The sequence below is a fragment of the Microcaecilia unicolor genome, chromosome 5 (assembly GCF_901765095.1).
Source record: "Microcaecilia unicolor chromosome 5, aMicUni1.1, whole genome shotgun sequence".
Taxonomy (NCBI): domain Eukaryota; kingdom Metazoa; phylum Chordata; class Amphibia; order Gymnophiona; family Siphonopidae; genus Microcaecilia; species Microcaecilia unicolor.
The window spans coordinates 151,844,847-151,872,745 of record NC_044035.1 but is presented as its reverse complement, the minus strand read 5'-3'; the positions used below and the strand labels follow the sequence as shown (position 1 = coordinate 151,872,745).

Here is a 27,899-nt window from a genome sequence, read left to right as displayed (position 1 = left end):
GTCTCCAGGATCTTATTCTGAAGGTGTTCACTATAAGTTAAGAGAAATCCTATTTGCTCGACATCCCACATTCTTTCCCTCTCCCACTGAGATGCAGGTAATGTATCTCAGTGGGAGAGGGAAAGACTTTAAGGTTGAAATTAGTAAATGAAATATTTATAGTTAGCAACATTCGTGGATTTTTGGTTTCCTCATGTAGTGGCAGTGAGTGTGACTATGCTGGAGTCAAAATTATATAATCACTCTTCCATGATTACATTAGGGCCTATATTCAGACCTCAGGAGTTAGACTGGCTATCTCCCGTGGTCGGCACTGAGTCCGGATATTCAATGCTGGGCTGTTTCCAGGGACTGGCATTAAAAATCCGGTTTATTTTTGGCCAGTTTAAAGATACCAGGCTAAGTCAATATTCAGGGAATACGCTGGGGCTTCCTCTTCCTCCCCTGGGCCTCCCTTGCCTCAGCCTGGCCCTTCCTATTAAACTCCCCGGTTTCCCGTCTCACTTCCTCCCGTGGCGGGACTTGTGCTCTTAAGGTGTCCCTGGTTAGTTATAGAGGGATCCTTCTTAAGGGTGAGGGGCAGTGTTCACTAAATCCTGTCACACTGAGTAAAAGTAGTAAAAATTGGTGAAATTATTACTTCAGTAAAAGTAACAGATGCTATCCTGTACTGTACAAGTAAAATTAACCAAACCTTACTTAAGTACAGTAACTAAGGTAAAATTATGTATCATACCTGATAATTTTCTTTCCATTAATCATAGCTGATCAATCCATAGACTGGGTTGTGTCCATCTACCAGCAGGTGGAGATAGAGAGCAATCCTTTTGCCTCCCTATATGTGGTCATGTGCTGCTGGAAACTCCTCAGTATGTCGATATCAAAGCTCCATCCGCAGGACTCAGCACTTAGAGAATTACACCCACAAAGGGACACTCTGCCCAGCTCACCACCGCCGAAACGGGGGAGGGGAATCAACCCAGCTCATCCCCACACAAGTGGGGGAGGGGAATCCGTCCAGCTCATCCCCGCGGAGCGGGTGAGGGACACCACACCCGCCGATGCGGGGGGATCTGGCTTATCTGCCCTACAGCCGCACGAAGCGGGAGGGAGTGCCAGCAGAATTTAGGTCTCAATCCAGCCCCGTAAAACGGAGGGGAGAGGAATACAGCAGCTCACTGTAACACAAAATCGTCTCAACTCCTGAAGAATCCAATTGAAAAAACTTGAACACGAAGTCCTCCTGAACAGGAACTGAAGACTAAACTTGAACCTGAAATGCAACCAGAATATAAACAGTACAGATATCTGGGAGGGGCTATGGACTGATCAGATATGATTAATGGAAAGAAAATTATCAGGTATGATACATAATTTTACCTTCCATATCATCATGTTGATCAATCCATAGACTGGTGGGATGCACCGAAGCAGTACTCACCCAGGGCGGGACACAGAAATCCCTGACCGCAACACTGAAGCTCCAAACCGGGCCTCCGCCCGATCAGCCACAGTCAAGCGGTAATGTCTGGAGAAGGTATGCGCCGATGCTCAAGTTGCCGCCCTACAAATCTCTTCCAAGGAAACGGACCCGGCTTCTGCCATCGAGGCCGCCTGTGCTCTAGTGGAGTGAGCCTTCAGCTGGATAGGTGGCACCTTCCCTGCGGCCACATAAGCCACTGCAATGGGTTCCTTGACCCATCGTGCCACTGTAGGCTTAGCAGCCTGCAGACCCTTACGAGGACCTGCGAACAGCACAAACAGATGATCCGACTTCCGGAATCATTGGTCACTTCCAAGTATCTGATGATGACTCATCTCACATCTAGATATTTGAGAGCAGAGTACTCCTCTGGGTAGTTCTCCCTACGAAAGGAGGGTAGACAGAGCTGCTGATTCACATGGAAGCGAGGACCAATCTTGGGCAGGAAGGAAGGTACTGTGCGAATAGACACTCCTGCCTCAGTGAACTGAAGAAAGGGCTCTCGACATGATAGCGCCTGGAGCTCGGAAACTCTTCTGGCTGAAGTGATAGCCACCAAAAGACTGCTTTCAACGTCAATTCTTTCAGAGATGCCCTCGACAAGGGTTCACAAGGCGGCTTCTGCAAGGCTCTTAGCACCAGATTGAGATTACACGCAGATACCACTGCGTGCAGAGGAGGGCGCAGGTGAATAACTCTTTTGAGAAAGCGCACCACATCTGGCTGCAATGCCAGGGAAACACCCTTCAGGTGACCCCTGAAGCAAGCAAGAGCCGCTACCTGGACCTTAAGGGAAGTGAGCGACAGGCCTTTTTCCAGACCTTCTTGCAGGAACGCCAACACTGATGAAATTGGAGCAGTGAAGGGAGAAAGTGAGCCTGCCTCACACCACGATGCAAAGGTACGCCAAACCCTTGCGTAATCAGTAGAAGTAGAGGGCTTCCTCGCTCTCAGCATAGTGGCGATGACCTTGTCTGAGAAGCTCTGCTTGCTCTGACCCTGCCGCTCAATAGCCAGGCCGTAAGACCAAAGGGGGAGGGATCCTCCATCACCACAGGACCCTGATGCAACAGGCCCCGCTCCGCTGGCATCTGCAGAGGTCCACTAAGAGCCTGATCAAGTCCGCATACCAGGGACGTCTGGGCCAATCCGGACTCACCAGGATTATCCGGCCTGGATGCTTTGTCACCCGGCCTAGCACCCTGCCTAACATGGGCCAAGGCGGGAACACAAAGAGGAGCTCCTGTGTCGGCCACTGTGGGAGAAGAGCATCTACTCCCAGAGATCGAGGGTCCCGTCCTCTGCTGAAAAAGTGCAGCACTTGGCAATTGGCTGAAGACGCCATCAGATCTAGGCTCGGCTGGCCCCAGCGCTTCGTGATGTCCAAGAACGCCCGAGCAATATTCATGACTCCCGCAATTTGGGCCACCGACAGCTGTTCCAGTTTGCTTCCGCCCACAGGCATAGCTTCATGGCCTCCTTGGCTAGAGGGGTGCTCCTGGTACCTCCCCGGCGATTGACATAGGCCACAGCCGTGGCATTGTCCGACAGGACCCGTACTGGCTTCAGCGCCAGGCCCGGGAGAAACTCCAAAGGTGCCAACCGAATGGCTCTGAGTTCCGGGAGGTTGATAGACCACTCTGCCTCTGCAGGGGACCAGAGCCCCTGCGCTGTCCTTCCCAAGCAGTGGGCTCCCCAGCCCCACAAAGAGGCGTCCGCCGTGACGAAAACCCACTCCGGGGTCACATGAGGCATTCCTGCGGATGGCTTGTCTGGCCTCAGCCACCAGCTCAGCGCCTTGCGCACCGCTGGATAAAAGGGAAGGCGCACAGCGTAATCCTCCGAAGCTGGAGTCCATCGCTGCAGCAGAGAAAGCTGTATAGGTCTCATATGGGCCCTGACCCAGGGCACTACTTCCATCGTGGCCGTCATAGAGCCCAACAGCTGCCCATAGTCCCGAGCCCGAAGAGAAGAGGCTGCTAGGAACTTGTCCACCTAAGCCTGAAGCTTGACAATCCGATTGTCTGGCAGGAACACTCTGCCCACTTGGGGGTCAAATCGAACTCCCAGATACTCCAGGGACTGAGTCAGGCGCAGCTGGCTTTTCTCCCAGTTGATGATCCACCTCAGGGAGCTCAAAAGAGCAATCACCCGGTCTGAAGCTCTGCCGCACTCTGCATAAGAGGGGGCTCGGATCAACCAGTTGTCCAGATAAGGATGGACTTCTACTCCTTTCTTGCGTAGGAAGGCCGCGATGACCACCATAACTTGGAGAAGGTCCGCGGAGCAGTAGCCAACCCGAAAGGGAGGGCTCTGAACTGGGAGTGTCCTCAGAACTGCAAAACGCGGAAAGCGTTGATGAGGAGGCCAGATGGGAATATGCAAGTAAGCTTCCTTGATGTCCAAGGATGCCAGGAACTCCCCTGCCTGCACTGTCGCTATAACAGAGCGGAGAGTCTCCATCTGGAAGTGCCGAACTTCCAAGGCCCGATGGACCCCTTTGAGGTCGAGGATAGGCCGGACAAAACCTCCTTTCTTAGGTACCACAAAGTAAATGGAGTAACGTCCCTAGCCAGGGTGATCTTCTGGCACCGGAATGACCGCACCCAGGCGGATCAGATTGTCCAAAGTCAGCTGCACTGCCACAGCTTGACCGGAGACTTGCAGGGAGAGTGCACAAACCTGATTCTTAAGGGTCGGCAGAACTCTAGCTTGTAGCCGTCTCTGATGACTTCCCGCACTCAAGCGTCTGAAGTTACCCTGGTCCACTCGCCCAGAAATGAGGATAGGCGTCCTCCAATCTGCTCTGGGCCATGGACCAGCGTCCCGTCATTGGGTACGAGACCCTGGGGATGGACCGGAGGAGGCACCTCCGGGATGGCGGTCTCTGCGAAAGGAATGCTGCTTGGGGGAGAAATTCCTTTTGATGGAAGAGGGGGCAGAGGAGCTCGACTTGCCCGGGCAATACCGTCCTTTGGAGGAACCGGGGCGGGCACCACTGGCCCGAGCCCTGACCTCCGGTAACCTCTTGCCCTTAGACGTGCCGAGATCGGTCACAATCTTGTCCAGCTCGACCCCAAAGAGCAGCTTGCCTTTAAAAGGCAACTTAGCCAGGCGAGACTTAGAGGCGTGGTCAGCAGACCAATGCTTCAGCCAAAGCCACCGCCGTGCAGAGACTGTCTGAGCCATACCTTTAGCCGAGGCTCTCAAGACATCATACAGCCAGCCTGCCAAGTAGGCCAAGCCCGATTCCAGGGCTGGCCAATCAGCCCTCAAGGAAGGATCCGAGGGGGAAGCCCGCTGCTCAAGCGTCAGGCACACCCTGGCCACATAGGAGCCACAAAATTGAGGCCTGTAAACTTAAAGCAGCCGCCTCAAAGGACGACTTTAAAGCTGCCCCCAAACTCCTGTCTTGGGCGTCCTTTAGGGCCGTGCCACCTTCCACTGGCAACGCCGTTTTCTTAGTCACCGCAGTGATTAAAGAATCCACAGTAAGCCCAAGAAAGGCCTCCCGTTCACCTTCAGGCAGAGGATAGAGGCGGGACATAGCCCTAGCCACTTTAAGGCTCGCTTCTGAGAAATCCCCTTGAACCGAAATCAAGGTGTGCATTCATGCACATGGAAGGTTCTAGGCGGGCACTTAGTCCCCAGCATAATGGCAGAGCCAACAGAGGCTGAGGGAGAGACGTCCTCCGGAGAGGAAATCTTCAAAATGCTCATGGCCTGCACTAACAGGTTGGGCAAATCCTCTGAGCAAAAGATCCGTGCTGCAGAGGGGTCATCCGCTCCATCCGAGCGGGAATCCGTCTCCTCCAAGGAAGCCCCAAAGGACCGTTGGGAGAACTCAGATACGCTGCCCTCATCTACATCAGAGGAGACCGAGTCCTCTAGGGCCTGGAAGTCCACCCGAGGGCGATTGCTTCCGGAGGCCTCAGCCCCTTGATCAGAGGGGGGAGCCGGGGCAGCGTTTATCATAAGAAAAGCCTGATGCAGGAGCAAAATGAACTCAGGGGAGAAACCCCCTAGACTGTGCACTTCAGCAGCCTGGGCCACGGCCCTAGACGCACCCTCAACCGGCGCTCGCAAGAGCGGGGGAGAAACATGCTGCGCATCCAAAATGGCATCCGGCGCGAAACTCCGAGAAGGAGCCGCGCGGGAAGAACGGCGCTTAACTTTGCCCGCTTTCTTACCGTCGCCCGAATCAAGGGCGACCATAGCATTAACGTCTCCCAGCTCGAGGGCGGCCCAAGAAGAAGCCGTCCGAGCAGAGTGGCCGGCCAACATGGAGTGGGCGAGCAGCGGGGGATGGGCGCTTATGGCGGGAAAAACCGCCGCACTGGAGGAAGAACTGGGACACTGACCGAACTCCAAACTGATGCCCAACAAAGGCGATTCAGGCTTTGAAAACCCCTGCATCCCCGCTAGACACACACACGCGGTTCGGGGAGCGAATCTTTGCGCCCTTGCCCTCCGACGCCATAAGCCACGTGGAGACCGAACAGGGAACCCCCTGCCCGCTATAAAAAGGTAAAATTACCTGCTTCTCGCTCCGAGCTGTAACGAACTGGTGTCCCAGTGAGCAGCTGCAATAAACGCTGATATAAACGTTGAAATAAACGCCCTTAAAGGACGTTCACATTTTTTTTTTTAACGGAGCCAGTGGGAGGGGGGAGAAAAGGAGGGACCTGGCACCACCAGGTTTGCACTTGCTCAAGAAGAGCCCTCAACCCCAGGTACTCAACAAAAACTAAGCATTAGGCTTGGAGACCTAGCCAGAGCTGCTGCTGTGTGTGACCACCACCTGCTGAGATAGAGAACATACTGAGGAGTTTCCGGCAGCACATGACCACATATAGGGAGGCAAAAGGATTGCTCTCTATCTCCACCTGCTGGTAGATGGACACAACCCAGTCTATGGATTGATCAGCATGATGATATGGAATTACATTTACTTAGTTCCCTATGCAATGCTGACATTTTGAAAGTCTCCATCACCCTTATGCCCTGTATAACTGCTCGAGTCACATATACCTTGCTATGGCCCTCCCTGGCACTGACTACCTGGACATGCAAAAACCAGAGGCTGCTAGCACCGCTGTGGGTTTATTATCTTCAATAAAGCTTTACCATGCAAGGAGGCCAGTTTTCAAAATTCTTGCGGTGCCCTGATCCCGCAGGGTGAGATCCTATTCTGTAACAGTATCTAGGCACCCAGATTCCTTTATAGAATACTAGTAAAAAAGGCCCGTTTCTGACACAAATGAAACGGGCGCTAGCAAGGTTTTTCTCGGAGTGTGTATGTTTGGGAGAGTGTCTGTGAGAGTGACTGTGTGAGAGTCAGAGTGAAAGTGTGAGTGTGTGTGAGAGAGAGAGTGAGTATGGGTGTGAGTGTGTTTGTGAGAGTGTGTGTGTGAGAATGAGAGTGTGTGTGTGTGTGTGTGTGTGCGAGAGAGAGAGTGTGTGTGAGACACAGATTCTCTGTGAGAGTGAGTGTATGAGACCAAGCGAGTGTGTGAGTGACTGTGTGGCACATAGAGAGTGAATGTGATACATTGTGAGACAGAATGTGTGAGAGTGAGAGTCAGAAAGACATTGTATATGAGAGAGAGAGTGTGAGCCTTGCCCTCCCAATCCATGCCCATCTGTCCCCTGCCCCCTCCATTCATCCTTTTCCAGCAATTCCCCTCTCTCCCTGAGCCCTGCCCTCCCAATCCATGCCCATCCATGCTCCTCTGTCACCTGCCCCCTCCATTCATCCCTATCCAGCAATTCCCCTCTCTCTCTGAGCCCTGCCCTGCAATCCATATCCATCCATGCCCATCTGTCCCCTCCATTCATCCCTATCCAGCAATTCCCCTCTCTCCCTGAGCCCTGCCCTCCCAATCCATGCCCATCCATACTCCTGTCACCTGCCCCCTCCATTCATCCCTATCCAGCAATTCCCCTCTCTCCCTGAGCCCTGCCCTGCAATCCATATCCATCCATGCCCATCTGTCCCCTCCATTCATCCCTATCCAGCAATTCCCCTCTCTCCCTGAGCTCTGCCCTCCCAATCCATGCCCATCCATGCTCCTCTGTCCCCTGCCCCCTCCATTCATCCTTTCCAGCAATTCCCCTCTCTCCATGAGCCCTGCCATCCCAATCCATGCCCATCCATGCTCCTCTGTCCCCTGCCCCCTCCATTCATCCTTTTCCAGCAATTCCCCTCTCTCCCTTCCATGACCCCCCCTCGCATCCATGCTCTTCTCTCTCCCATGTCCCAGCCTGTCCCGCCCTCTTCTCCCCCCCCCCCTTCGCATCCTTGCTGTGTTTCTCCTCTGCCCTCCCGCTCCCATTGTTCAACTGCCCACCCTCTTCTCTCCCCCCAACATCCCTTTTCTTTTTTTTTTTCTTTTTAAATTTACCTCCGTGGCGGCGGTTCCGGCAGCGCAGCGTCAGGGAAGGAGGCGGCGCTCCCGACGTCTAGCCTTCCCTTCGCTGTGTTCCGCCTTCTTCTGATGTCATCCTTGACGTCAGAAGAAGGCGGAACACAGTGAAGGGAAGGCTAGAGACGTCGAGAGCGCCGCCTCCTTCCCTGACGCTGCGCTTTGTTTGTTTTTTTTTCCACCCTCGACGTCATGACGTTTGCCCTCGACGTCATGACGTTTGACGCGAGGGCGGGGCAGAGACGGCTGGCAGCCTGGCTGGCTTCACACCACGAATCCACGAACCCTTCAGGGAGTGTTTGAGTGACTTCAGAACGTTGTCTTCAGAACGTTCACAGTGCGTTTTATTATATTAGACTAGTGTAACCCGTTATTGGTACGCCTTACATTTAGGTGCGTACATAAGCATCGCTATGCTGGGACAGACCAAGGGTCCATCGAGCCCAGCACCCTGTCTCCGACAGCTGACAAAAGAACAAACAGTTTGTCCCACCCATCCCAGAAATAGTGGATTTTTTTCCCACGTCCATTCAATAACATTCTATGGCCTTTTCCTCCAGGAAGCCGTCCAACCGTTTTTTAAATTCTGCTAAGTCAACCGCCTTAACCACTTTTTCCAGCAACGAATTCCAGAGTCTAACTACGCGTTGAGTGAAGAAAAATTTCCTCCGATTCATTCTAAATTTACTACACTGCAGCCTTGTCACATGCCCTCTTGTCCTAGTATTTTTGGAAAGCGTAAACAGACGCTCCACATCGACCCTTTCCACTCCACTCATTATCTTATAGACCTCTATCATATCTCCCCTCAGCCGCCTTTTCTCTAAGCTGGAGCCCCAGCCTCTTCAGCCCTTCCTCATAGGGAAGTCGTCCCATCCCCTGTATCATCTTTGTTGCCCTTCTCTGCACCTTTTCTAATTCCACTATATCTTTTTTGAGGTGCGGCGACCAGAATTGCACACAATACTTGAGGTGCGGTACAATTACTTCAGCCGTATACCTGGCGTAACTGTGGGCATGCAGATGCAGCAAAGGCACATGTGGCTTACAGTATTCTGTTAGTTATGTCTGTTGGTGGGAGGCACGCCCATGTTCCGAGCAAGTTTACAGTCCCTTTGCAAATATGCGCTACAGCACATATACGGGTCCTTATAGAACCACACTTAGGATGATTACAAACGTGTTAATTAATCCTGCAAACGCATGCAAGGGGCGAGTACATGTGAGTACTTAGGGGTCCTTTTACTAAGCGGCAGTAAGCCCAAAGCGGGCTTACCGCTCGCCATTCTGGAATTACTGCAGAAGCCCATGGCAGTTCCCACCCCCAGCGAGCACCATTTACGGCACTAGAAAACTATTTTCTATTTTTCTAGTGCCGGTGCTTACCCGGCAGTAATCGGGCAGTGCCACACACCGGGTTAGCGTGGAAGCTCTTAACGCCATCTCAATGGGTGGTGGTAAGTGCTCCTCCCCTGAAATGGCCACATGGTAATTGGTTCACTTATAGCACAGCCAATTCTTTCCAGGAAAAAAAAATAGCCTTTTACCCACTGCGGTAAAAGGGGGCTTGGCATGCGCTGACGCTAACGCAGGCCCCCTTTTACCACAGCTTAGTAAAAGGACCCCTTAGCTATGGAATTACGATTATTGGGCTGGTTTCAGGAAATGGTGTTCAACATTCGGCACCAATATACGGGTCAATCCAATCATTTGTTCCAAGAAACCACATGCACACTATTTTCAAAAAAAGGTATCTGAAAGATATTACTCCTTTCAAACATTCATATTCACTATAGTGTGTTAAATCATTGTGCTATAATCATTTCTTAGCACAATGATATACTACTAAACCATATAATCAAATATAATCAATGTGCACTTAGCGTTGTGTAGTCAGATGATCCACACTCAAACAACATTCAATCATACCCAGAGTTCCTGAAGAAGTTCATTCGAAACTTGCAGAGTCGGACTCGTTATGATTTCACTTTTGACAGCAGTACACCATAACGTGGGAGCATTTGATACCTGAGACACGGAAACAACAGGACCTGCTCCTTCAGAGAAATAAGCAGTATTGGTGTACTACTTTATGAGATTACAAGCTGTGAACATTGATTGAATGTTGTTTGAGTGTGGATCATCTGACTACACAACGCTAAGTGCCCATTGATTATATTTGATTATATGGTTTAGTAGCATATCATTGTGCTAAGAAATGATTATAGCACATTGATTTAACACACTATAGTGACTATGAATGTTTGAAAGGAGTAATATCTTTCAGATACCTTTTTTTGAAAATAGTGTGCATGTGGTATGTCGGAATAAATAATAGGATTGACCCAGAAATACTTATATATTGAATAAGCAAAATTTATTGTTGCAATTAGAGCACTGGTGAGTGCATACACAACAAAAATATATATATATTAAAAAATCATGGAGAAATTCAATGATCGAGAAGCTTATCCACCCTTAGAGACATAAACCATTTAGGTGTAGCCTCGCTTGGGTGAGTTTATACTCTGAGAATTTCTCTATCATTTAAAAAATATTTCCTGTGTCTTTTTCACACATTGCATCATAGTTTCTCTGGGACGATCTTTCTATCTATTTTGTTTCCTCTTTATTATACCCTGGCTTTTTGACATTTGACACACTGAGATCTGGCATTCGCTGAGCCAATGCCACATAGCAAGCAGGCAGCTGTCTGATAGAAACTTATGCAAGCCTTGCTCCTCGGAACGAAGGAGAGGAAAAATCATTTGCAAGTGGGAAAACAGAGATAATCAAAAATGAAGTGGAGCCAAGCAAAAGAAAAAAAATCTGGCTCGAGACAAAATCTTGACCTTGCGCAAGGGAGGAAGAGAAAACAAAATTTAATGATGCCAATGCTGCACTCCACCTGTCACCTTTCTGAGGTCCAAAAGGTACATTTCAGTTTTCAATCAGAGAGAAGAGTGGCTATAAATGGATACTAGCTACAAACCTCTGAAGAACTGGGTTCAAATCTAGTTTACCACTCCGATGAATAAAGTTTGATGGTCCACATATTAGCCATCGGTTTATATATCACTGCAAGATTGTTTACAGTACTGACTGCAAGGCAGCTACACAACAATAGCTCCAGATGTTTGTCTCTGTGAAGGGTAGAATTACAGGGGAGAGCTGAACATTTCAGCAGGAGTTAGTGCTATAGATCAGTCATGTATTTACAACCAATACTGAAATGGCATTGAAGATCATTTTTCAAGAAAAATCCCCAGTCAACTTTCTAATTATTATAACACTCATTTTTTGTTTGTCCAGCAAACACTGACACTTTGTGGTCATTCTTAGTATTGCTACCTCTAATAGAATATACTGAAACCTTGTGGAAACTGCTGGTACAGGAGTCATTCATGTTTTGAGGACATACAAACTATTAGGCAACTCTTGTCCATCTTGAAAATGCATTCACATGGAGAAGCAGACTTTGGGGCACATACTGAGTCAGCTGTTTTGTCACAGTACTAGAGATGGCCACATCAAAAGGCAAAAGTGTTAGTAACACACAGCAGGGAGCATGAGTGATGGAAGGCAAGCTGAATCTCTGGGGAGATGGGCAGAATCGGTTGCAGAAGCCTCAGTACCAATAGAGGCAGACTCCATTAATATGCCAGCAGTGAGTCGCAGATTATATATAGCATGACCGAAATTGTGCACACAAATCTGGTTGTATTCTGGATTTGTGCATGCAATTTAATTGTTTAAGCCAATCAGCACCGATGATTGCCACTTAACAAGCAATTATTAACACTAATTGGCATTAATTAGAATTTCTGCGCACAACTTGCTAGGCGTATTCTGTAAAGTGGTGGGTGTAAATTCTAATACGTGCTGCCAAAAAGGGGCTTGGCTATGAGCATGGAATGGGCAGGCCATGGTGTCCCAAAAATCTACGCACAGATTTACAGAATACACCTGCTCTGCGGCTAACTTAGGTGCTAGTATTTACATCAAGTTTTACTTGGCTTAAATGGACGTGCCTAGAGTTAGGTGCAAACATGGTTGCTAGGCATATTCTATAATCTCGCTAAGCATATTCTAAAACTGTGTCTAAATCTAGGCGCAGTTTATAGAATACATGTAGGTAGAAATATTTTTGGCACTAATTTTTCAGGCGCCATACATAGAATCTATTCCATAATGCCTAAAAAATTGATGCTGAAAAAAAACACGCTTAACGGTATTCTATAATTTTTTTTACTCATGATTTTGTAGGCAATGGGAAACTTTACAATGGACAACATATTTTGTGGCTTTTACCATGGTTTTGCAGGAAAGCAAGGCCCACCCTATTACAAGCCATCAAGGTCCATCAAGGTCCATCAAGCCCAGTATCTTGTTTCCAACAGTGGCAAATCCAGGTCATAAGTACCTGGCAAAATACTAAACCAGTAAAACAGAAACAAAGGCATTATAACATCCTCATTATTGTTTTCCATTCCTTTCCTAATAATATCTAGCATTCTATTTGCAGGTTTCAACTTATCATCAATGATGATGCCTAGATCCTTTTCCTGGTCGGTGACTCCTAATGTGGAACCTTGCATTACACAGCTGTAATTCGGGTTCCTCTTTCCCACATGCATCGCTTTGCACTTTGAAGGGATGAATAAACATGTGGATAAAGGTGAGCTGGTCGATATCGTGTATCTGGATTTTCAAAAGGTATTTGACAAAGTACCTCATGAAAGACTCCAGAGGAAATTGAAGAGTCATGGGATAGGCGGTAGTGTTCTATTGTGGATAAAAAAAACTGGTTAAAAGATAGAAAACAGAGAGTAGGGTTAAATGGTCACTAGTCTCAATGGAGAAGGGTAGATAGTGGGATTCCCCAGGGGTCTGTACTGGGACTGCTGCTTTTTAACATATTTATAAATGAGCTAGAGAGAGGAATAGCTAGTGAAGTAATAAAATTTGCTGGTGACACAAATTTATTCAAAGTTGTTAAATCTCAAGTATTGTGAAAAATTGAAAGAGGACTGGGAGACTGGGCATCCAAATGGCAGATGATGTTTAATGTGAGCAAGTGCAAAGTAATGCATGTTGGAAAGAGGAACCCAAGCCATAGCTATGTGATGCAAGGTTCCACATTAGGAATCACTGCCCAGGGAAAGGATCTAGGTGTCATTGTTGATGATACATTGAACCTTTCCACTCAATGTGAAGTGGCAACTAAGAAAGCAAATAGAGTGTTAGGAATTTTTAGGAAAGGAATGTTATAATGCCTTTCTATTGTTCCATGGTGCGACCGCAGTTTGAATACTGTGTGCAATTCTTGTCACTGCATCTCAAAAAAAGATATAGCAAAATTAGAAAAAGTACAGAGAAGGGCAACAAAAATGATAAAGGGGATGAGACGACTTCCCTTTGAGGAAAGACTAAAGTGGCTAGGGCTCTTCAGCTTGGAGAAAAGATGGCTATGACAGAGGTCTATCAAATAAGTGAATCACTTGTTTACTCTTTCCAACAATACTAGGGATAGGGGGCACACAATGAAGCTACTATGTAGTAAATTTAAAACAAACCAGAGAAAATATTTCTTCACTCAATGTGTAATTAAACTCTTGAATTTGTTGCCAGAGAATTTGGTAAAAGCAGTTAGCTTAGCAAGGTTTAATATAGGTTTGGATAATGTCCTAAATGGAAAGTGTATAAGCCTTTATTAAGATGGACTTGGGAAATCCACTGCTTATTTCTAGGATAAGCAGCATAAAATTATATTGTTTTAGGATCTTGCCAGGTACTTGTAACCTGGATTGGCCACTGTTGGAAACAGGATGCTGGGCTAGATGGACCTTTGGTCTGTCCCAATATAGCAATGCTTATGTACTTATGAAATGTAGTAGATTGGTGAGGTAAGATTTCCCTGGACTACATTCATGTTGGCTTTGTCTCAGTAATCCATGCCTATGTGTATGCATACACACTGACACAACAGAAAGAATCCACTTGCCTTTTTAGTTGAAGTGAATTCCAGTGCTGAGCTGGTGCAGCTAAGCAGGTCTTTTGTTTTTGTGATCAAGTCCTTGGAAACATTGTAGGAGACCTGGCACTTCCCTGACACATCATCCTACAAAACAAAACGGCATAGACAAATAACTCATCACATCTCATGCACAGCTGCCCTGTTCCAGGAGGGAGATTTTAGGCCACTCCTGGATTACTGATAGCCCTTTCTGGTGTACTAAGGGACACACAACACTGATCTGAACACATAGAATCAATTTTCTTCACTTTAGTGTATGCCCTAGTGCAGGGTTGACCAACCTCAGTCTTCGAGGGCCGCAATCCAGTTGGGATTTCAGGATTTCCCCAATGAATACGCATAAGATCTATCTGTATGTACTCCCTCTATTGTATGAAAATAGATCTCATGCATATTCATTAAGGAAATCTCAAAAACCTGACATGGTGAGGGCTGAGGTTGGACACCCCTATTCTAGTGTATCCTCCTCCACTATTAGAACACCATCAGTCATTGTATCTCAGAACTCTGTATTGAGACCTCTTCTCTTCTCCCTCTATACTTATTCCCATGGTGCTCTGATCTCCTCCCATGGTTTTCAGTGCTATCTTTAAGCTGACAACTCCCGATCTACCTCTAAGCACCAGAAAATTCAGCAGGAATCCAGGCCCAAGTCTCAGCCTGCTTGTCTGACATTGCTGCCTGGACATCTCGCCACCAATCTGTAACTGAACATGGCCAAGATTGAGCTCCTTATCTTTCTTCCTAAACCCACTTTCTCTCTTTCCCATTCTCTCTTTCTTCGGATAACACTCTCAGTCTCCCTATCTCCTGATCTGGTAATCTTGGAGTCATCTTTGACTCCTCTCTCTCTTTCTCTGCACATACCCAACAGATTGCTAAAACCTATTATTTCTTTCTCTGTGGGTTCAACATAATTTCTCCCATCCTTTCTAAAACATACTAACAAAATCCTTATCAACACTCTCATCACCTCCCAGTTGGACTACTGTAACCTGCTCTTCACAGGTCGCCCACTAAACCATCTCTCTACTTTTCAATCTGTTAAAATTCTGCTGCATGACTAATTTTCCACCAGTGTCACTACACTCACATAACCCCTTTTCTCAAATCACCTCATTACCTTCCTATCCATTTCTGTATACAGTTCAAACTTCTCTCACTAACTTACAAGTGCATTCATTCTGCAGCTCTTCAGTACCTTTCTTATCTCTCCTTATACCCCTCCCCGGGAACTCCATTAATCAGTTAAGTCTCTTTTATCTGTACCCTTTTTCTCCACTGCCAACTCCAGATTTCGTTCCTTTTATCTTGCTGTGCCATATGCCTGGAATAGACTTCTTGAGTCGGTACATCAAGCTCCATCTGTGTCCGTATTCAAATCTAGGCTTAAAGCCCACCTTTTTGAGGCTGCTTTTAACTCTTAACCCCCTTATTCATCCCTTTAATACCCATGTTGTTTTAATCATCCCTTCGCAAATTACAGACACTTCAAAATTCAGTAGACTATTTAATACATTTTCCAGATCTAAGATCCTGTTGACAACTCATTTTTTTTCCAACTGGCCTTTGGTCATCCATCTATGTCTTCCTAATTCCATGCTCTTGTGCTCTGGAGCCCTAGGCTCAGTCAGTCCTTATTCCTCCCTTCTTCACAAGTGAGTTTACTATCCTATCTGAACTTGGTGTTCCTTTCTTTTGTTTTTAATGTTATTTTATTGTTAACCACTGTAATCAACGGTGGTATATCAAAACTGTAATAAACATAAACATAATAAATGAAACTCCCTAAATCTTTTACTTGTCCTGTTCATCTGTCTTGAACAGATTGTAAGCTCTGTCAATCAAGGACAGTCTCTTATGTGTCTGTATACAGCTCTGCCTATGTCTAATAGCACTATAGAAATGATAAGTAGTAGCACTAGGATGTAAGTTTTTAGAACCAGGAATGATCAAAACATCTCCTTCCTGAAATTGGGTAACTGGCAGCTCTGCTCCTGCAGCTGTCTTTACTTTATGACCTGTGAATGAGTACCACAGCAAGATGTCAGTGAATCAGAGCCTGGGGGCTTTTGGGCAGCGACTCCTTATATATAGAATACTCCTGCCTGAAGCCATGAGATCTAACAAACAATGTTGACGGATGTTTAAGGTCATCATGCACAGTCTAGCTAGTCCAGATTTTACCTCCTCCAATTCTCCTCCCCTCCCCCTTCCCCAGACTGAATCCAATGGGGATAAATCCAGGACTGGCTCAGCCTGCCCCAGTAACCTAGAGCCATCTGATAACTCTATTCCTAAGCTAGGCAGCATGGATGTAGCAAGTGTCCGGACTAGAGACCTCCAAAACATATACTGTAGTAGAGCAAATAATGACCATTTTGTAGCTACTGTGCAAATCTACCAACACATGAACAGACAGGAATCTGTCCTCCAAGGGCTTTTCTCCCATGGGGCCTTTGAAGCATGTGGAACTCTGTTTTATGAATAATTAACGGTAGTTCAGCAGAAGGAGAACACAGTGCTGCCACTCACCTCCCAAGCACTGCCAACTAGTAAGATTGCTGATCCACAGGGTGGACTCCACAGGATGGACTGCAGTGCCACCCAGTGAAATTTTGCCTAACTAGCTTCTGACATGAAGAATATGCCTTGGACCGGCAAACCAAGAAACCTTGAGGATCCCAGTGATATGTGGGAGAGGAAACTATAATCCCCACCAACCAGAGAAGGCAAAAGTGAAAGAGGTCAAACATCTACATAACAGTACTTAAAAGATCACCTCATTGCAATGCCAAAGCTACCCCTAGCACCCCCAGACCACCCTTGGGAACTATAAGACTGGTGAATGCCAGAGAGCTGCAAAGAAATCCTTGGCAATCCATGATGTCATACATGAACAGCATCTTGACATCCTACAAATAAGTGAAACCTGGCTAGATGAAAGTGGGGGCTTACCACTAGCTAAACTATGCCCAACAGGTTTCAACATCCAACATCAACCATAACCAGGAAGAGGGGTGGAGGGGTAGCAGTCTTGATTTGGGATACAATCAAACTGTGCAGAATCTCTATCCCCCAGCTACATGAATCAGAATCTCTTTTAATCCAGCTTGAAAAGGAGAAACCAATCTGGCTGCTCATGATATACCGAGCACCTCGTAACAACACATTGTCTGTGCAAGAACTGATTACTCAAGTGACCCTGAATTACCCTAGGCTCTTGATCATGGGAGATTTAAACCTACACATCAAACCCCCAGATACCATCACAGCTGCCTTTCTGGACACAATGACAACACTAGGATTTACACAGGTGATCAATTCTCCAACTCACGAAAAGGGTCACATATTAGACCTGGTATTCTACAAAGGGGTTGACATCTGGGTTAACAGTATTGAAATAACACCCCTATCATGGTCAGACAATTTTCTAATTATATTTTTCCTAAATGACCAGTTGAAACAAGTGGCACCTCCCAGAGTTTGGAAGGAGATCAGAGACAAAAAAAAGCTGACCATTGAGAATTTCCTAGAGGCCTTGGACTATCCACATGTGGATGAAAAGACAACTACAGTGTCAGAACAGGTTGACATTTGGAATACACACTTAGCCAAGACCTTAGAGAAAATAGCTCCACTAAAAAAGGTCTTATGCCCCACTCACAAAAACTCACATTGGTTTTCTCCAGAACTTCGGATCCTTAAACGTGAAGGACAGAAAATGGAAAGGAGATGGCATAATCTCGCCTGGCTGAAGACAGGCTAAACTGTAGGAAGCACACAATGAAGTACCGCCAAGCCTTAACAGCAACCAAAAAAACAATATTTCTCTCAATGCATTGCACAGGTTCCCAATGCAACCAAGCAGTTGTTCAGTATAGTAAACAGCCTACTGCAACCCCCCACAACAGAACCAGCCTGCCCAGTCAAAACTGAATTGCAATGATATTGTTGCATACTCTGCCAACAAAATTAAAAGTCTCTGCAAGGATTTACAGGCAATCCCACCCAGTCTCCAATCAGTTAATCAAGAGTGCACAAGCTTGCCCCCTCCTGACAGAGACAGATGGTACACTTTTAACTCAATGACAGAGGAGAGCCTTGACAAAATCTTAAGAGACCTTCAACCAACTACCGGCTCCCTCGACCCCTGCCCATCAGAGATAGTGCAGCAGGCAAGTATGGCCTCATAGAAGGCACCACAAAAATTGCAAACACCTCTCTTTCTAATGGACAACTACAAAAACAGCATTAAAAAGGACAGTGGTTCACACTTTGCTAAAGAAAAACAACCTTGACCAGGACAAACTTGAAAGTTACCGGCCAGTATCCAACATTCCATATCTAGGGAAAATTATAGAAGAAACAGTCTCAATGATTGGCTAGAAGAGAGAAACTGGCTAGATCCATGTCAATCTGGATTCAGACCCAGTTATGAAATAGAAACAGCCCTCATATCCCTACTAGATGATCTTCATAGAAACCGAGACAAGGGATTTGCCGCGGTGCTAGTACTGCTAGATTTCTCAGCAGCTTTAGACACTGTGGATCATGATATCATGTTAGTATGACTGACAGAAACAGGCAGTGCTTTTTTTGTAGAGAAAAAGGTGCCGGTACTCATTATGGGCGGGGTCACCACCCCTATTATAGCCACACCCCTTATACCAGCCATGGCGCATATAAACAGACATCACTGAAAATATTATACTAGTATAGGAGAAAAAATAATGTGATTTTTTTTTCATTATAATAATTTCTGTAAGCTGATACAATTCCAGTATACCCAGTGCAAAATAAGACAAATTCCAAACACTAAAATGAAAATAAAATGATTTTTTCTACCTTTGTTGTCTGGTGACTTTGTCCTAGTCTCTGATTCTGCTGCTCTCTATCTGTTCTCTTAACTCTGTTTCCAGGGCTTCTTTTCCATTTATTTCTTTACTTTCCTCCTTTCTTCTTCTTTTGTTGCCCTGCATCCATAAGTAAAAGCTGGGTCCTCCTCAATTGAATTGACTGGAGGAGGTATAACGTGGATCCAGCTTTTGTCTATTTTCTCAATCCATGTGCAGTTTTTCTCCTCTTCCCTTTCCCTCATCTCCATCCATGTGCATCTTCTTTTTTCTTTCCTCCCCTCCATCCATGTCCAGCACTTCTCCTCTCTCCTCTCCGCCATCCATGTCCAGCATTTCTCATCTCTCTTCCCTCCTCTGTATCCATATAAAGCAATAATTCTCTCTCCCCTCTCCTCCATCCAAGTCAGCATTTCTCCTCTCTCCTAGCCAACTCCTCCATCCATCCATGTCCAGCAATTCTCCTCTATCTCCTGCTCTCCTCTCCATCCATTTCTAGCATTTCTCCTCTCTCCCCTCTCATCCATGTCCAGCAATTCTCTCTTCCCTGTCCTCCCCTCCCTGTCCAGCGATTCTCCTCTCTCCCCTCCATGTCCAGCAATTCTCTCATCCCTGTCCTCCCCTCCCCGTCCAGCAATTCTCCTCTCTCCCCTCCCCTCCATGTCCAGCAATTCTCTCTTCCCTGTCCTCCCCTCCCCATCCAGTGATTCTCCTCTCTCCCCTCCATGTCCAGCAATTATCTCATCCTTGCCCTCCCATCAATGTCCAACAATTCTCTCTCCCCTGCCCTTCCCTCCCATCCCATTGATGTCCAGCAATTCTCTCTTCCCTGCCCTCCTCTCTCCCCTGCCCTCCCATCGATGTCCAGCAATTCTCTCTCCCCTGCCCTTCCCTCCCATCCCATGTCCAGCCATTTTCTCTCCCCTGCCCTTCCCTCCTGTCCCATCGATGTCCAGCAATTATCTCATCCCTGCCCTCCCGTCCCATGATTTCCAGCAATTCTCCGCCTCTCCCCTGCCCTCCCATCGACGTGCAGCGATTCTCCGTCTCTCCCCTGCCCTCACCTCTCCCATATCCAGCGATTCTTGGTCCCCCAGCCATCCTCCTTCACTGCCTACCAGCCAGCTTCGGACTCAGAAGCGAACGGTGCAGGCAGCGATTGGCTGGCAGCGTCGTAGCTTCCCTCTGCGAGTCCCACCTATGCGTAAACAGGAAGTTGTAGGCGGGACTCGCAGAGGGAAGCTATGACGCTGCCAGCCAATCACTGCCTGCACCGTTCGCTTCTGAGTCCGACGCTGGCTGGCAGGCAGTGAAGGAGGACGGCTGGGGGACGAAGAATCGCTGGATATGGGAGAGGTGAGGGCAGGAGAAAGATGGAGAATCGCTGCACGTCGATGGGAGGGCAGGGGAGAGGCGGAGACTCGCTGGATATCATGGGAGGGGAGGACAGGAGGAGAAAAAGGTGCAGGTACACAGTACCATTGCGTACCAGCACAAAAAAAGCACTGGAAACAGGTATCAATGGAACAGTGCTGCTTGGTTCAGATCCTATCTATTAGACAGGCAACAATCCATAATGTTTGGCAGCAACTCATCGCCACCACGGGCACTGACCTTCAGGGTACCACAAAGATCAATACTGTCACCTATTCTGTTCAATATCTACCTCAAGCCACTAGCTCAGCTGATTCGGTCGACACTCAGTTCTACATCTACGCGGATGATGTGCAGTTACTCATACCCACTGAACCTGACTTACCTACAGCCCTGAATAAACTGATTACCTATCTAACATCAATTCAAGAACGGGCTAAACGCAACAAACTGCCTGAACCCAAGTAAAACCGAGCTTCTCTGGGTCCCTAACACAGGTGGATACATACCTGACATCAAAATCTCTTTTGGGAAGCATGAACTCCCCCTCAAATCACAAGTCAGGAACCTTGGAACACAATTAGATTTAATGCTTACTTTGATTCCCCAAATCCAAGCAACCTTCAAGAGCTGCTTCTACTATTTGCGACAGCTATCCCGCCTCTCTCCTTACATCAAGGACTTTCACTAACCATACCCTCTCCAACAGAAATTACACCATGTGATACCTGCAAGCGAACCTTCTCTGGAGTAGCCCCCACACTCTGGAATGCACTGCCTGAAAGGCTCTGCTTAACACAAGACTATCTCTACATCAGGAAGCAGGTGAAAGCTTGGCTCTTCAACCAGGCCTTTAATGGAAGATGTAACTAACTTGTTAGTCTCACTCACACACACAAGGAGTGACATGGGCTGCACATACTGCAGCAGGACATGTTTATCCACTCTTACTCTACTTGGGATAATATTTAACCATCTCTCTGACCTCATGTGCACCTTTCTTTAAATTAATCATCTGATTTTCTAACTCCTGTTACTCTCTTACCTATCTATATGTTCCATCTTTGCTTATACCCTACACTGTCAATTAAAATGTTCTATTACATATTGTGTTGACATTGTAAGTAGTATATAATGCCATTCTTTGTATTCTTATTTGAATATTTTTACTGCTGTAATTGTCTATTGCTCATGTTTGATTTATTCTTACTGTACACCACCTTGAGTGAATTCCTTCAAAAAGAAGGTAAATAAAATCTAATAAATAAATAAATGTATCCTGTCACTTGCTCTGTGCTGTGGGATTTTGGCAGCAGCCTTGCACTGTCACTGGCCCATGACTGTAGACTGAAAAGCAGCTCTTAGGGTGGAAAGATGATTTCAGTTTCTGGCAGTGTCAACCTGGCACACACAGATACAACAAAGGAGACTATGACTATGACAAGATGATGCTAGAAAAGTTCCAATGTTTATCTGTATCCAAGACTCAACATGGGTCATGTTTTGGTCGCTAGGACTGCATCAGGAGTCTCAAAAGGATGTATGCAAATTAGAGCATCCTGGCCTGATGCAAAATGGGAAAAACAACATCAGATGCTGGCTCCCACCAGATGCTATATAAGTATAAATACAGTCAAAGAACAGCTAAAAATCTCAAGCGATAATCTCAAGCTAGACACTCTCCGCGCAGCTCACTGCTCTGTTCAATGTAAGCTCACACTTGAACACAGCAGTGAACTGCACAGAAAGTGTCTAGCATTCCACAATTCCATGTATTAATCCTTTCTTTTTTCATTACCCGTTTTGACTAGTGAATGTTGTTTATGCATATTTACCCTGTCACATATTAAAGAAACTTCAATCGCTACAGAACATGGCTATTAGGTTACTCTGCCATGCCCATCGCTCTGATCATATTTCACCCTTGCTGAAACAATATCATTGGCTCCCCGTTGAACAAAGGATTACTTATAAAATTGCCACTCTCACCTTTAAGACCGTTAGGCTTGGTATCCCCAACTATCTTTCCTGTTTAACTATTCCTTACTGCCCCTCCAGAACCCTTCGTTCTTTAAACGATCATCTTTTAGTCCTGCCCAGTCCAAAACATGCACACTGGGAATCAACATGTCACAGCACATTCTTCTTCCTTGCTCCTCACACTTGGAATAATCTTCCCTCCTCTCTCTAGAGAAATTCCTCTTTCAAGGACCTTGAAACTGAACTGAAAACCTGGCTTAGCTTTACCTGTCTTTAAAAATAACTACCTTGCTTTCCTTTACATTCATGGAGTTCCTTTCCTGTTTTCTATGTTAGACTGTACACCACTCTGTTCTCCCTGTCAGCTAGAGCAGTATAGAAAGTTTTGCAAATAAATAACATAAAAAAATAAAAAGCAGACCAATCGAACAGAAGTAAAATGGTCCAATCTTTATTTGCTGCAACTCTTAGAATGGACATACAGTTTTAAATCTAAAGCTGAATCTTTGCTTTTCTCTTAACAACAAAAAGATCTCCATCTCCACCTCTCCAAGATGGATGTGGCATAGAAAGAACCAAATGTTTAAAATCTTCAAACCTATGTTCTTTCAATATAGTATATTCTAACAATGGTTTTTCTATGGCATTTCTTTTGATGGCACCTTTATGCTCAATCAGTCTGGTATTAACCCGTCTTTTAGTCTTCCCAACATACATACAGATTCTCAGATAAACAGCTTGTCCTGACTTGCAGTTAGAAAAATTTTTATTTCATAGGAGTCACCAGCGATCAGGTGAACAATTTAATTTTAGCAAACAGAACAAGTTCCACACGGAAAATGTCCACTAGGTAATCTTTTCACATTCTTCCCAATACTCCGTAAGACTGATGGTGCTATTATATCCTTCAAATTTCTTTGTGTTTTATATGCCACCAATAGCTCTTTCTTTGAAAAATATCCATTGCCTTGTACAATATGCTAATATCTCTTTAATACAATAACTATTTCTTTAGATAGAATTGTATGCACTTTATCCTTTAATCACCTATCTTCTTCTTTCTTGTTGGGGAGGGGTTCAATAAGAATTGCCTATCTTTGTTACTTTTTTTCAGGATATTCTCTTTCTAAAATTCTGATATGCATGTACAGAATAAAGCTTATGTGGAATTTTGGCACATACGTGCTTATGTATGCACATACGTATATAAATGCCATTATTCTAAAAACACGTACTATGCACATAACTGGTAGCATTTATGTTACAGTAGTGCCCCCTAAAAGTGCACAAAACCATGTTGTATTCTTCCAGCCCTATTATGGCAGTGCTTCCTGTTATATGAAGCCTTCTATAGGTCTGTGAGGGAGTGGATGGTATAGCGAAGATAACTCCCTCATTGATGGTGCAGTTCAGTCCCCTTAAAGTGAGTGGTGATAGTCTGCCGAGTCTGAGGCTGAGTCAGAGGGGCGGGACTCAGACCAGGCTAGAGTTAAAAACCCTGAGTCAATGTAGAATGAGTAAAGCCCCAGGTATTGAGGCTTCCAGGAGGGAGGTCCTGAGGGAAGAGGACTCCATTCTAACATAAGCTATAGTACTTGAGAGTAGGATCAGGAAAGTAGTGTGGCTCAAGCTTAAGGCTCCAGAGTCTGTGTGGGAAGATTATCAAGGTAGGAGAGAACCTTGAATTAGGTTCAGAAAGTACTTGCTTTGGATGTATGTTCAGAGGGAACCCAAAAAGATGTTAACAGACACTGTACTGGGCTAGGCTGAGAGCCAGCCCTAGACAGATAGTGCTGACAGTGATATGTGAGGAACCAGAAAGAAATAAAGAGACTGTATTTGTGCTGGGAAAAAGCCTGTGAAGTAACAGGGGTGCACAGGCTGAGTCATAACAATAAAGTCTTTTTGTCTTTTGCTTGCAAACCCTGTGTGTATGACTGTGTGTGATAGATCCAAGCCACATCCCTCAGTCACGTTACCACAAGGTCACATACATATTGGATGTGCATGATTTATAACCATAAAGAAAAAAAATTACCTCCGTAAGACTGCCAGAAAGTAACTGGAGCTGAAAGAGACTAATGAGACCTCGCTTCAGATCCATGGTTTGCCTGCTGCTCTCCTCTATGGTTCCATATAGACCTTCAACCTGGGAGAAGCCATGTGTTAAGAGACAATTAAAAAACACTTCCAAAAAGAGAGATGGCATCATGACAGCAACTGTAGAGAAGCTGGTTACAGAATTTCAGAGATGATGATTTAGCAGGGCCAAATTATAATTCACACTCACAGGGGAGTCATTAGTACTGGACAACAGGATCTGTGACCCAAACCTCTTGTACTGTGCCCTGAATCTATCATTGATCCTTAAGTATCCACTGTGATAAAGGTCCATTCGGAGTTAGTTCTTTGCAATACGAACTCAGCAATAAAGTCCATTACCAAGAATCAGCAGAACACTGGTGTGTTATTTACATGCTTTATTTACAAGTTTATATGGGTGGCTTCGCAATAGACTTCTAATACCTTTCCACACTTAACATGCAGCCACTTATAATCGAGAGTGCTTTCTTCAAACCATAATATCTATTAGACCTTCTCCAGTTAAAAACCCAGCTTCTGTCTTTCAACAGCTCACTTCCAGTTAACCTGTACAATAAATTTACAATTAACTTTTCTAAGTACATTTTCCAGATAGGCAATAACATTTCTACTATAGGATTGTACCCTTTAGCTATCTTAATATGTACACCTGTTACTTGCACAGTCCTGAACTACAACATTTATTCTAATTAGAAGATTACTTCAGCTGGGCCCATCCCTCTCAGAGCTATCTGGCAACACTCTAAACCAGGGTACATTTCAATGATATGACAGTGACTTATCCCAGTCTGTCTCTTAAAGCACCAGGTAAATGCTTCTCTATGATTTCTAGTCAGAACACTTCACACAGCATACACGCTATTTTCTGTCTCTACCCAACACTGGCAGCATCTCAATTCTTTACAGCAATCATGTCTCCACCTTATTCCAGGTCCTCAGCACTAAACCTCAAGCATTCTTTATATAAGGGTTTTCACCTAAAACCATCCTTCTAGATTGACTTTTGGAACTCAGCCTGAACTCACCTTGCCTGATCCAGCCTTACTTAACAGTATCATCAGATCCAAATATGCAAAAGATATAGAAATATGAAGGTAAACATCCAGAATCCATCATTAAACCTGGACAAATGTACTGACAAGTATCCACCAATACCAAAATGGAAGAAAGCAACAGCATTTACTAAGGAAAAGAACAAAAAAATACTTCAAGGAGGTAGATCAGCAAATGAGGAAAAACAAGTGTTACTCGAGGAATCATTTATTGATCGAAATCAGACACATGAATGGTTAAGGAAAGGTGAATTGAAACCTAAGGATGAGTGATGGATAGCTGCAGACCAAGACAATACAGATGATGCATTCACGCAACATGAAGTTTCCAGGGTGACCAAAAATTGCACGGCTGTTGAAATGCTTTAATATCTATTTGCATTTCTTACTTATTTATTTCAAAATATAACTCTAGTCTTTGCTTTTGTTTTTTTTTTTTTTGTTTTTTATCGATATTGCATGTGCTATTTAAAACTTTGCATCTACCAGAATTTTTAAAATCCCAATTTGCAAGAAGGATTATTTGAAAGTACTAAGGTTGGTGTATTAAAATCTTTTAATGGATTTAAAATTTGTTTTCTCATTGAAATGTGGCATGCAATGAAATAATAATGTTGCATTTCTGCAATGTTAGTTGAATATATGCTAAAAAAAAGATTCCGGGTGGTCTTATGCCATCCCAGTCCCTTTCCCCCACCAACCCACCTATTTCCTGGTAGTCCAGTGGTCCTCTCCCTCCCCCTCCATCCCAGAAAAAAAATCCCTGGTAAACAGGCCCCACCTAGTCCATCCCAAGATGCACCACACAGGGTCGCCATTTTGGAAATGATGGGGCCGGAAGCAAGAGCAAGTGAGAATCGCTCTTGCCTTGCTCCAGGTACAGGATCAAGGGAAGCCCTCGGGCCTCATGTCATGGGATGAGTGGTGGGAGGACAAGGAGTTTTTTCTCCTGATATATCATCAATTGTGTCTTCTGTTTGTGTTTCTGCCTATGGTGGTTATTGTCATTGACAGCCATTATCATCAATTATTATTTTTGTTATTATTAGTTTCATCCTGATAATTTCTAATGTAATATGCTTATTTAAGATCTGTAGTATATTTTGACTGTAGATGCCAAGGAAGTTCTTCGGTTTGAAGGAGGCTGTTACATGATTCTTGATGGCGATGACATTGGTGAAGCTGATATTGATGTTCTGCCTCCATTGCAAGTTGATGAGCAAAGTTAAAGATATTTGTGACATATCTGCTGCAGAGGACATTGGTAAAACCAAGAACAGGACAGTTCTAGAGCACAAGGTACCTGCTAAAAAGCGATGGAAACCGGTGAAGAATGTTGTCAATTTGCAGATGAATCTGGTGTTAAAGAAGCTACAGGAGTAACGTCATCAACAAAAACTGGCTACTTCAAAAGTACAATGGACACGTTGGAAACCAATTCACAGTTCCCAGCCAATAACCAATGAGAAAAATGATGTACCTAAACTCATAAGTCAGCTCATCCATAAAACAGAGTTGGACAATTTTCAGGAATTTTTTGGTGAAGTCATAACATTTCTCAGGAATCAGAGCACAAAATATGCAAAGCAACAGAACCATCATGGTTTTGATTTAAAGCCATTTCAATTTCAGTGATTTTTAGGAATTCTACTCTTTGCCAGTTACCACAAACTTCCAAGAGAAGATATGTATGAGAGAAGGCTGAGGATCGCAATGTGAGATTGTAACAAATGCCTTGAGTCATCAGACATTCAGGGACATAAAGAGAAATTTACACTTGTATGACAACACCATAAATCAACAGAATGATAAACCGATGAAGGAAATCCACCCCCCACCAAGTTAACACCCTGACCATCCTCTATCTGAACCTGACCCCCCCCCCCCCCCAACCCCCAAACAAATAGCCTTTGTGTCTAGCGGCACTCCCCGACTCCTCAATCCCACAAACAAATAGCTCTGGTGATTATTGGGATCCCTCATTCTCCCCTGATTCAATAGAAATCAAACAAAATAAAACATGGAAAAGAAAATAAGATGATACCTTTTTTATTGGACATAACTTAATACATTTCTTGATTAGCTTTCGAAGGTTGCCCTTCTTCGTCAGATCGGAAATAAGCAAATGTGTTAGCAGATAGTATATATAAGAGAAACATCAAAGCATTACTTTGACAGTCTGACAGAGTGGGAGGGTGGGGGTATGCATGGGGACATCAAAGCATTTCATTGATATTCTAACAGGATGGGTGTTGGTAGGTGAGAGGAGGTGAAGCTATATGTGTCAATAATGCTAAAACATGTATAAGTATGAGAAATATGAGAAATATGTATAAGTACATGTTTATCGTACTTATACATATTTTAGCATTATTGACAAATATAGCTCCATGTGTTGCTGGAGGTATCTTATGGTTTATATATGTACTCTATAACTGTGTCATCATTTTACTGTTTTCCTCTGCTTATTTATTTCTTATTTGGTCTTATGTTTTTAAGATATATTTCTTTATTTAACTTTTTTATTTATTTTGTACTGTTAGGGACTCCTGATGCAGGTCTTTGTGGCTGAAACACGATTCATAGAGT

The 27,899-nt window shown here is 45.1% G+C and overlaps 1 protein-coding gene across 1 annotated transcript in view; it reads right to left on the bottom strand.

Moving 5' to 3' along the window:
- The window catches only part of LOC115470349 (microsomal triglyceride transfer protein-like), a 135,418-nt gene that overhangs the window by 83,011 nt on the left and 24,508 nt on the right, over nucleotides 1-27,899 (bottom strand). The window contains exons 4-5 of the mRNA XM_030203425.1: nucleotides 24,194-24,304; nucleotides 13,913-14,029 (exon numbers count right to left, since the gene is read on the bottom strand). Of these exons, the coding sequence (XP_030059285.1) occupies nucleotides 13,913-14,029; nucleotides 24,194-24,304 (228 nt within the window). The remainder of the gene's footprint in view (nucleotides 1-13,912; nucleotides 14,030-24,193; nucleotides 24,305-27,899) is intronic.